The 12095-nt window shown below is 44.1% G+C and overlaps 1 protein-coding gene across 6 annotated transcripts in view; it reads left to right on the top strand.

Annotated features, from left to right (window-relative positions):
• Nucleotides 1–12095, top strand: part of thada (THADA armadillo repeat containing) — a 97545-nt gene that overhangs the window by 27615 nt on the left and 57835 nt on the right. For all 6 annotated transcript variants that reach the window (XR_012947529.1, XR_012947530.1, XR_012947531.1 and 3 more), the window contains exons 24-27: nucleotides 2731–2853; nucleotides 2989–3111; nucleotides 3247–3338; nucleotides 11785–11874. Coding sequence is in view for 3 of the 6 variants with exons in the window: in XM_076076818.1 (XP_075932933.1) it covers nucleotides 2731–2853; nucleotides 2989–3111; nucleotides 3247–3338; nucleotides 11785–11874 (428 nt within the window). In the remaining 3 variants the exon portion in view is untranslated. The remainder of the gene's footprint in view (nucleotides 1–2730; nucleotides 2854–2988; nucleotides 3112–3246; nucleotides 3339–11784; nucleotides 11875–12095) is intronic.

Here is a 12095-nt window from a genome sequence, read left to right on the forward strand (position 1 = left end):
GGACCTAAGATAAAGAATAGAATAAAAAAAACGATGAAGAAGGAAGCTAAAAGATGGAAAATTTAAGAAATCTGAAATCTGGAAAATTTGGCAAAAATACAAATTCTAATCCACTCTCGACCCATGTGATGGTCGAGGTTAAACCGGGTCACAATAAAGGTTGTGATATTGAATGTGCATGGACACGGTTAGGGTTAGTGAATGAATGTTGAACCGCTCTCAGACGTTTAGTAACAGAACTCTTGTGTGTGGGATGTTTTGGGTTCCTGTTTACTCCAAAGTAGTGCAATCAGCAGTTCTTGGCATGCCACTGGAGCACTCATGCTGGAAGAACATGTAGTTTCTTAATCCATCTGTCTTTTTTTTTTCTCACTGACACACTCGCATAGACAATCATAACACACACACACACACACTGTCCTTTGGTCGACCCCTCGTAGTCACCGGTCCCGCACACCTCTAACAGCGTGTTGTAATCTTTGACTAAACTCTCAACACTTGACTGACTCAGAGTCTGTTATGCGGCCGCAGCTCGCCTCCCCACTTCCTCTTGATTACTGATATTAAAACTAGACATGACAGAGTTCATGTTGTTATCACAGCGGTGATTTCAGAGTGGGGGCCGCTCTTTCTTGTGGTCTCGGGTGGGAGGCGCACCGCTGCACCGCTGACCTCACAGACGCGTTTTTTTGTGTGCCCGGCTGAATTCAGCCAGAACTCGATTCTTCATTTTTTGAAAATAGTTTCTCCCGAATGTTAAATAGCGCTACAGCTAAAGGTGAACATGTAGGAACGTGACAAAGAGAACGCGTACGCAGGATTTAAGATGATGGTGAAGGAGACGGGGGAGAGCGGAGGGAGGCCTGGGGAGGAGCAGAAGGCGACACCTTGGCAGAGCTGCATGGCTGCATTCTTTCACACAGAAAGACAAGAGTCAGATCCGGGAAGGCTGACTCCCGCGCTCGCCCTCATGCTGGTCTGCATCAACCTGGGACAGACTTCACAGGAACCAGGCGGGCCCTCCTCTTCCTGTCAATCTTACTCCATCCCCCCCCCAAGAGTTCATAAGAGCCAGGCTGTGCCTCCTCCATCCCTCCCAGGCCGTACTCCTAACCAGAACCCAGGCCAGACACACAGCTGGCTCCCATCAGCTCCCACAGTAAGATACCTCCTTCCTCACGCAGCAGCCAATTGCCGTCACCTCCCCGCTCCCACGTTCCCGACCCCCCCCCCCCCCCCACTCCTAGCGTGTACGCATGATGTCACTCAGTGAAGCCGTCGGTAGAGGCAAACCTATAGCTGCGTCTTCATGTGATATGATACCGCTGTGTGCAGTGATGGGCATCATTCAGTTTCGAGGTTTGCTGCTACAAGTTTACGACAAAACGTAGACAAAAAGTAGATGATTCAACTGATTTGCTGAAGTGGACTGTGGCTCGCAGTAGATTATTTTAGGATAGCCTGACACATTTCTTCCACAGTCTTTTATATCACATTTCTATCTGCAATTCACTTGTGAGCCACATGGGGGAGCCGGAATGTTCAAAGTCCCTCCCCTTCTGGTGGACAACCGAGGGACCTTATTTCGGTAAAAAACATGTCGGGCAGTCGAGGGTGAGAGACGAATAATTATTTGATCTTGTTTGAATTGTGCCATAAATTACACATCTGATGTTTTGTCAATTTAAAAGGTGATTTTTCACGTCAACAAAGTCGCATTTCGTCGTAAAACCGCCGAAGTATGAGACGGTGAGAATATGTGATTAGGAAGACTACACGGACAAAAAGTGGCTTAAGTCTAGTATCTGACGCTGCGATACTAGACTACCGTACATATTTTTACCAAAATATGGTCACATGGGGGACATATGAAGAGGCGGGACTTTGCCGCTCTAATATAAGGTGGTGTGGAAATGGCATTAAAGATGGTCAGGAATGTTGGTTTACTCTGTAGGCCTGTTGAGATTTGGGTCGTGATGGTTTGTCGTTTTTAAACACTGCCGTACAGTATATTGTAATGGCTGTTGACAGTGGGTAAGGCGATACACAGTAGCTTCTATTTGTTCAAACTGCATACTGACTTTTATTTAGGATATATTAAATAACATTGCATTATTATATTGAGTTTAATGAAACGGTGTCATTTTTTGTGTCTTTTTGCATTTGCTTGCAAAAACGAAACCTTTTTCCGCTACATCTGAACTTAACAGGATGACGACATAATACCATCAGGACATATATTTATGTTCCACAATGAGGAACTGTGCAATATCTCACAATATGAATACCGGGGTGGAATCCAGTAATTGCTGCAGAAAGCTTCTGCTGTTGTTGAAAAGGTGGGAAAACAACAAGAACGGGAAACCATCCAAGAACAAAACCATCTCGGCCTCAACCGCTGCCGAAAATGACATCGTTTTTGAGGCAGCGGCGGGTTGTGGCTTGAGCCTACAAGTTTGGACATAAAGAAAAGAAGAAAAAAGAATCACAAGAATCTACCATGTAATGGTCAGCGGTCGAGATGCATTGTGGGTAACATAGGCACCGGGTTTTTGGACCAGGAAGAAGAAGGCCTGGAATGATAATCTTTCTGATGCACTACTCTTTTAACAAAAATCTAAATCCACAATAGTGATGTTAGTATCTCCGACATGTTTACGTGTTGTGACTTTCTATTGAACCTACTTTTAAGTCTGCTGTGTTGTTGTTTTCTTGTTTTTATCTCCTCAGGCTCTGCTCTCCTCCGAGCCCAAGTCGTCCAGTTGCAGTCTGCTGAAAATGACCATGAGAGAGCTGATCGCTTTGGCCGAGCCCTCTGCCAGCGGGACCACGGACAGCTCCACCGTCCCTCAGGTTTGACCACGCACGAGTCCCACACCTAGTCACATCTCACCTGGGAGAGCATTTCACGTGTATGTTGCCGCTGTGGTGAGCTCTTAATGTGACCCTGCCGAATGGTTCCATGTTTCCCGTTGTGCGTCGCCGCAGGTCCACGCTCTGAACATCCTCCGGGCTCTGTACAGGGACACTCGTCTGGGGGAAAACGTCATTCCCTTCGTCTCGGATGGAATGCAGGCTGCCGTGCTGGGCTTCACCTCTCCTGTTTGGGCCGTGAGTTTGGAAGTTTTCTACCTTTTTATTGTTGTCTGACTGATTGACACGCACACCGCATTTATATCGATGAGGGTTTGACCACAGAGACGAAACAGATACGCTCTCTCACGGTCTTCTGTTTTTGTTTCCCAGGTGAGGAACTCCTCCACTCTTCTCTTCAGCACTCTGATCACGAGGATCTTCGGGGTGAAGAAGGGGAAGGACGAGCACTCGAAAAAGAACAGGTCTGCTGCTTCTCCCTCTCTCTTAAGCTGCTCCAGTAATAACGGTTTGCTCTCATGTGCGTCAGGGCGGAATGAGATGCTTACAGTTGAATGGAAAGTGCAAGTCGGTGGTTATCATGTGTGCAAAAAAGGTCCAAAAGTCACAATTATTAGTTCAAAAAAAGTTCTCAGCAACGAGCGAAAACGACTTTGTTTTGAAAATTAAAATTTTGATTATTATTTTTTTTCTTTAAATATTTAATTTGAATTAATTAAAATAAGTTGTGAAAGTATAAAAGGCCTTAGAACATTTTAGAAGTATATACTCACTTTCGTCTCATAAGTTGTTAATAAGCAATTTTGGAGTTGGTTTTTTTTACCACTAGAGAATTGATAAAAGAAAATACCGTATTTTCCGCACTATAAAGCGCACCGGATTATAAGGCGCACCTTCAATGAATGGCCTATTTTAGAACTGTTTTTATATATAGGGCGCACCGGATTATAAGGCGCATAGAATAGAAGCTACTACAGTCAAACGGCGAGTACGGCATCCAACATGCCCGGCTCCCTCTCGTCATTATCCGAGTCAGTGTCGCTGCTATTGCCTGGCAGTTCAGTGATTATTCCTGCCTTCGTGAAAGCTCGGACCACAGTTGAGACTGATATATCAGCCCAGGCATCCACGAACCATTGGCAAATAGTGGCATAAATCGCTCGGCGCTGTCTCCCCGTCTTGGTGAACGTGTGTTCGCCTTCTGTCATCCACTGCTCCCACGCAGCTCGCAGTCTAGCTTTGAACGGCCTGTTGACACCAATATCTAGCGGCTGGAGTTCTTTAGTTAATCCACCCGGAATTACGGAACCAATTGATCCATATATAAGGCGCTCCGGATTACAAGGCGCACTGTCGTTTTTTGAGAAAATTAAAGGCTTTTAAGTGCGCCTTATAGTGCGGAAAATACGGTAATCAAAAAACCCTCAAACATTTCACATCAAGACACCAAGACTTTAAGGAACACCGCAGACAAATCCATGCCGTGATTTTGGATCAAAAACCTTCGACATTCTGAGTTTTTTTCCCGCCAGTCTGGCATTAGAACATCACATTTCTCTGCAGTACATCACCCCTCAGCAAAATGACCAAGAAAGCAAACAATTCAGAGGACTTAAAGCCAAAGTAAAAGAAGCACGTGTACGACAGTGGTTGTTTTACACCAGCGGGGGTCACTGTCGTTACATCCCTCCGGCTAAAACACCGGTCACTCTCCTCTCGAACCCACCGCTGATCACTCCTTATGCAGATGTAGGGCTCCACTGCTGCTGATCCAGCAGTAAGGAGAGAACTCTGGAGGGAAAGAACGAAGGAAAGGGCACTTTTACGTGGAAAAATAAAAAACAAACTTCTCACTCATTATAAAAACACCTGTGACCCATGGGTGCTGTATTGTATTGGGCGACTGTGGCTCAGTGGTAGAGCAGGGTCGTCCCTCAATCAGAGGATCGGTGGTTTGATCCCCGTCACCGCTAGTCCTGCAGCTGTGCCTACGGTGTGTGAATGTTAGTGCTGATGGGAAGGTGGCACCTTGCATGGTAGCTCCTGCCATCGGTGTGTGAATGTCGACATGTAGTGTTAAAGTGCTTTGACTGGTCGGAAGACTAGAAAAGTGCTGTACAAGTGTGTGTAAAAGGACAACTACATGCAGAAAGCTACATGTCTGGTCTCATGAGGGCTGGAAATGTATATTTGTTTCTTACATTATTGTCTGGGGTACAAAAATGTACTTTGTTGCACAGTTTGGGAATATTGTTGTAACAGCATTCAGACCATTCGGCACGAAAAGGTGTCAGTCAAAAGTCGAGGTGATGATAATTCAACTAAACTAAATCTGCTGATGGATAATCAGTAGACACTAAATCTCAGTCAGTTCGTCATTGTTGTAGACGGACATTAAGGCTGATAAACCGGACTCCCTCTTCGTCGGCCGTGCGTTTTTTTTAAATTTTGGGGGTGAAATTTCACCTTAAATTCCACAGTCACAATCGGCAGCAACACAGGTGGTAAAATGCAGTTTCAGGGCAAAAGTGTTGAGATTTACCAGAAACATACAAATCCCAAATCCACTAACCCACATGTCCCAAATGATCTGCCTGTCATGTCGATTATCATTTCGTTTGAGGAGCCGTCGGCTCTCGTTTCGGTGGAGAAGGATGAAACCGCTCGGTCAAAATGAGGTGGAGTTGTCCAAATGAAGGAATCCGCTCCGCGGTTACACTGTCTCAGTTTTAGTTGGAAGGTTATCAGTTGTTTGACTGCTTTGCTGTCAAGGATTGTCTAGAAAAGTTACGGATTGTTGTTGAGGTTTCTGGAAAAAAGTCTTAAATTCTAACATTCTCTCAGCACCCTGTCAAACAACCCTCCCAAGTATCTCCAGAGCTCCGTAATGAAAATGATACCAAGTGTTCTTTCCACAAGTGCTTTATGACTTGTTGCATCCAACTTATATGTGGGATAGGTGGAGCTAAGCACTAATGCTGCAACAGGTTCCATAGGTTTATAAAAAAAAAATAAAAGATTAATTGGATGCTGCAGCATACACGTTTTTCTCCCCAAAATGTATGTTTTATTTGGTGGTATCACAAAGTGTATTGGCTCCGTTTTCTATTTATTTATTTTTTCTATTCTTTATTTGCACAAAAATTGTTTCTAGACACTCAAAGAAATGTCTGTTCCACATGTGGTGACATATTGAAATACCAAATACCTGCAAAACCGCTGACATTGAACAGCCTCACCTATAATGTTTGCCATGCTAACACGCTAAACCAAGATGGGGAACATGGTAAACATTCCATCTCCTCAACATCAGCATGTTAGCATTGCGTTAGCCTTTAGCTGATAGCACTGCTGTGCAGTAGAGCCTCGCTGAGCTGTTAGCATGTAGACAGTGGGGTATCTTCTACCAGATTTCAGAAATATCCAAGCTTCCAAACCATAATTATGACTTTGTAGGTTGACCACAACGATATTTAGATTTAACTCCGATATGACATGCTGCATGATATGCTAATACTAAGCTGCCCTCTGATGGCTGTTAGAAAGAATGCAGGTTTAAGGCACTTCAGCATTGGCTTCACTTTTCGGAACCGGAGGTTGCCGCCTGTGTACACCATGAAACCATAGTATACAAAAGGTTTCTATGATTGATACGTTGCTAGCCCCTGTTAGAACCGATGGAGTGATTCACAGCACATCAAAACAAACATGAACAACAATGTGCATGTTCTGTAGTTGTACTGAGGTCTACGTTGAGCCCAGAGGTGATTTGTTAACCCGCAGGGTAAAGTTTCACAGGGCTGGTGCCTTGTTCCAGGAAGCTCCGTCTGGTTCCCTTCGCTGTATTTCAATTGGCCCCTGAATACTCTTAACCAAGCCAAGGCTGCTCCTGTTTATCTCGACTGTTTTCACTTGTTTTTAGTCCGCTGTCTCTGCCTTTGTATAGCTGTCGGTTACTTGTGTGGGGTTATTTTTATATGTATGCGGCAGGATTTATGTGCTGTGATTAATGACAAATAGAAAATTAGAATTTAAACTCCAAGTTGCATTTTACTGTCTTTATGATTCTAGTTTTTTTTTTTTTTCATATATATTTTGAGTCATTATTTGTCTTTTGTCATTGCAGTAAACCTCATCGTATCGACCTGAATTACAGAGATATGCGTGTACGAGCGAGAAAAGCTTCTGTGTCTTTCAGAGTTTTCGGTTGTAGTATATTTCTGTTATTACCACCATTTTACTGTGATTTCCCGCAGCAGAAAATGCATCGTGACAGGTTGTCCGCTCTGATATCTGGCTGCGTGTTCGCTCGGCCTCTTGCTCCCCCCCCCCCCCCCACCCTCCCACACACACACACGCACACACTGGTTTATCTACAGCATTGTGTGTGTATTTTGTGTGTTTGGGAGGACGAAACTTCTCGCTGTCTGGGGGAATTTCAGCTGTGTATTTTTACACCGTTACTTCCAGAGTCCAGACGTACTATTTGCTTGTGGATCGTCGTCCCTTTGAGCTCGGGCTCCTCCGCACATCGATGTCGATCCGATATGGTCGCTGAGATGAATGCATTCGTAAACAAAGCCGACAGAGAGAAGATTGTTCTCTGCATTCCGACCGAAGCCTCCAGCTTTATCTCCAGCCTCCACTCCTCACTTTGCACTTAGTGCACATGCATAACTGTCCACATTAATGTTACTTAGATGTTTTTCATGGCTTTCTTATTTTCCTTCTTTTACGTTAGTAAAAGTATATAACGATAAAATTCCCGCTTAAGTTAAAGAGCTCGTTGTGACTGCTTTATATACAGCTTCGTAGTTTTATCCAGTTGTCACAGTTGGTCTGCGACAAAAATGTATATTCTGTTTTCTGGCTTTTCTTTAATCTTTGCTTTTTGTGAAATATTGTGTATTTTATTTTATATTTTTACCTTTTTTGGGGTCTTGACCAGTTATTTAAACTAGGCGGCAACCTCCGGTTCTGAAGAGAGAAGCTGATGCGGAAGAGTCTTAAAACTTTTATTCTCTCTACTGACCAGCAGGGGGCGACATCTCCGGTTGCTAAAAGACGTCAGATTGTATGGAAGTCTATGGGAAGATGATCCTTTACTCGATTTATTACCTCAGTAAACATGAGTTTATGGTCTCATTCGCTAGTTTTAAGTCTTCTTCAATACAGCATGATGTTCATTTAGTAAATTATGGTCACATTTAGAGTCAAATAGACCATAAAGCAGAGTATGCTTTAGGGCGGGCTTACTGTGATTGACAGTATACGGCATCTCTGTCACTCCTCCCCATTCCAAATATGGTAACTTCCGTTCACCGGTTGCAAAAAGTCAAGATGGCGACGGCCAAACTGCCGAACTCGAGGCTTCATAACGACAGTCCACAAACCAATGGGTAACGTCACGACGACTACGTCCACTTCTTATATGCAGTCTATGATTTAAACCCACCCGAGATGTTTAGAGGGGAAATATCTCTCTGATGGAACTGCTAGTAAATCATTTAGGTAAAATCTTAGTAACTACAGCTGTCCAATAAATGTTTAGGTGTAAAAGGTACGACACACTGTGGTGTAGAAGAATAACAAATACACAAACTAGTACACAAAGCACTAGTTAATGCACTTAGCTACTGTTCTCCGCCACATTTGATTTAATAAACTTCTCCGTATACATTCTGAAAACTCACTTTGTGCAACAGCTAATCAAAAGTAATGCAGCTCACACACACACACGTGTACACACACACACACACACAGCTGCAAGCCCACAAACATGACCAGGCCTTTTCACTTACACCCCCTCCTCTCTCCTCCTCTGTGACCCCTACCTCTTTTTACTCCGTCTAATCTGCTCCGACACAACCTCCGACCTTTGACCTCCAGGCAGCAGAGTCTTGTCAGGCCGAGAGACTCTCATTAGAGAGAGCGGAGGAGGGCGAGGAGCACACACAGTATTCACGGTCCTGAGTTGGCCCAAGGTGAAGCTTAAACGTCCAGATTTAGATTTAACTTCGATGCAGTGAGAGTGTGTGTAGTTCTCCTCACACTTTATATCACAAGAGGCAAGTGTGTCACATCCAGTTTGAAAAAAGGGGGTTTTAAAACCTACACACACGACTCACTTTCATACCATGACAGTGCTTGCTGCTAACTTGAACCAGGGGGAGAGGGAGAGGGAGTCCAGAATCGACTGAGGCAGTTATGCGACCTCTCCAGGCTTGTGATCATGCACTTGGCAGACCAGACCTCTCGCCTTCAGGAGCGACTTGATTTAGACGGTGCAGAGTTAAATCCAAAACTTTATTGGCCCTGAGGCTGAATGGCGGTTGCTGCAGCGAGACCACCAGCGCTAAAAATATAAAAGGTTGTTGTTTTATTGACTGTTGCGTGCGCGTGAATACGCGAGGCCGTAGCACACGGCCCAGTATATGTTCTCACACACACACACAATTGTGACTGTTCGTTTCCGGCTGTAGCAGGCGAAGCAAACAGAGAGGCTGGATTTGTTTAGGTAGAGACGTCTTTGGCACAAGACCAGGCTTTATCAGGATCAGTGCGCTCTCTCTCTCCATCCACTCCCACTGCTGTTTCTCGTTGCATCACTTTTATGAGGAACATATGAATTTAATCACGACTATCGAGTCATTTAATTTAGCTGAAATTCAAGTAAATCAGCTTGTACTCCCGATTAATTCCGCTCTCTGTTGACAAGGGCCACCTTGAGGCTTTGTGGTTTTGCATAAAATGTCTGGAAATGGATTGTTATGAAATGTTGTACAGACATCCACCTCAGGATGAAACGACGTAACTTTGGTGACTTTTCATTCAGCTGGTCTAAATTTTAAAATAATCTTTTTCTTTGGTTTATGACCAGATTCCTGTAAATATAGAAAACAAAATGAATTAACATTCCCGTCAGCCTCAGCTGTTCCATGTTTAGTGCTAATTAGCAAATCTTAGCATGCTAACTAAAATGATGACCATGCTAAACATTATCCCTGCTAAACAGCATACCATTATTGACTTCATGAGCATGTTAGCGTAGAGCCTCACATACAGTGGGTACGGAAAGTATTCAGACCCCTTTAAATTTTTCACTCTTTGTTTCATTGCAGCCATTTGCTAAAATCAAAAAAGTTAATTTTATTTCTCATTAATGTACACTCAGCACCCCATCGTGACAGAAAAAAACAGAATTGTAGAAATTTTTGCAAATTTATTAAAAAAGAAAAACTGAAATATCACATGGTCATAAGTATTCAGACCCTTTGCTCAGTATTGAGTAGAAGCACCCTTTTGAGCTAGTACAGCCATGAGTCTTCTTGGGAATGATGCAACAAGTTTTTCACACCTGGATTTGGGGATCCTCTGCCATTCTTCCTTGCAGATCCTCTCCAGTTCCGTCAGGTTGGATGGTGAACGTTGGTGGACAGCCATTTTCAGGTCTCTCCAGAGATGCTCAATTGGGTTTAGGTCAGGGCTCTGGCTGGGCCAGTCAAGAATGGTCACAGAGTTGTTCCGAAGCCACTCCTTTGTTATTTTAGCTGTGTGCTTAGGGTCATTGTCTTGTTGGAAGGTGAACCTTCGGCCCAGTCTGAGGTCCAGAGCACTCTGGAAGAGGTTTTCTTCCAGGATATCTCTGTACTTGGCCGCATTCATCTTTCCTTCAATTGCAACCAGTCGCCCTGTCCCTGCAGCTGAAAAACACCCCCATAGCATGATGCTGCCACCACCATGTTTCACTGTTGGGATTGTATTGGGCAGGTGATGAGCAGTGCCTGGTTTTCTCCACACATACCGCTTAGAATTAACGCCAAAAAGTTCAATCTTGGTCTCATCAGACCAGAGAATCTTATTTCTCATAGTCTGGGAGTCCTTCGTGTGTTTTTTGGCAAACTCTATGCGGGCTTTCATATGTCTTGCACTGAGGAGAGGCTTCCGTCGGGCCACTCTGCCATAAAGCCCCGACTGGTGGAGGGCTGCAGTGATAGTTGACTTTGTGGAACTTTCTCCCATCTCCCTACTGCATCTCTGGAGCTCAGCCACAGTGATCTTTGGGTTCTTCTTTACTTCTCTCACCAAGGCTCTTCTTCCACGATTGCTCAGTTTGGCTGGACGGCCAGGTCTAGGAAGAGTTCTGGTCGTCCCAAACTTCTTCCATTTAAGGATTATGGAGGCCACTGTGCTCTTAGGAACCTTGAGTGCTGCAGAAATTCTTTTGTAACCTTGGCCAGATCTGTGCCTTGCCACAATTCTGTCTCTGAGCTCCTTGGGCAGTTCCTTCGACCTCATGATTCTCATTTGCTCTGACATGCACTGTGAGCTGTAAGGTCTTATATAGACAGGTGTGTGCCTTTCCTAATCAAGTCCAATCAATTTAATTAAACACAGCTGGACTCCAATGAAGGAGTAGAACCATCTCAAGGAGGATCAGAAGAAATGGACAGCATGTGAGTTAAATATGAGTGTCACAGCAAAGGGTCTGATACTTATGACCATGTGATATTTCAGTTTTTCTTTTTTAATAAATTTGCAAAAATTTCTACATTTCAGTTTTTTTCTGTCAAGATGGGGTGCTGAGTGTACATTAATGAGAAATAAAATGAACTTTTTTGATTTTAGCAAATGGCTGCAATGAAACAAAGAGTGAAAAATTTAAAGGGGTCTGAATACTTTCCGTACCCACTGTAGCCAGTAGCATGGTTGCGAAAATAATTGTGTTAAATTATTATAAACTTCTTTAAGCCTTAAAACTTAAGCATGGAACCGTTACCATAAACTACGGAGCCCCGGAAGTCCCAAAATACGATTTAGAAGGTAAAGTGTACTTTCCAGAGGGGCTGTTTGAGAATCCTTATTCTTACTGTTAATAAGTTCATTATTCTCTCCGTCTCTCTCCATCAGGATGACGGGCCGAGAGTTCTTCACTCGTTTTCCGGCTCTCTATCCGTTCCTCCTGAACCAGCTGGAGGAGGCTGCAGCCACGGTGGAAAGGTGAGGTGGTCCTCCTCTGATCTCCACACACACACACACACGCATGCACGCTCCACATTCAGCCCAATGCCGTGGCTTTTCACACCCCCATGTCCCATTACAGGCTTTATTTTTACCTTCATTTAAGCCCTATGGGAGCACTTTCTCTTTGTTTTATTAAGCTGTGGTGTTCTTTCGTGCTGGCAGGAGAGACGAGGAGAAGTTTGTGCAACTTTTCGTCA

This window comes from Anarhichas minor, unplaced genomic scaffold, assembly GCF_050575085.1.
Source record: "Anarhichas minor isolate MPS153535 unplaced genomic scaffold, ASM5057508v1 ptg000058l, whole genome shotgun sequence".
Taxonomy (NCBI): domain Eukaryota; kingdom Metazoa; phylum Chordata; class Actinopteri; order Perciformes; family Anarhichadidae; genus Anarhichas; species Anarhichas minor.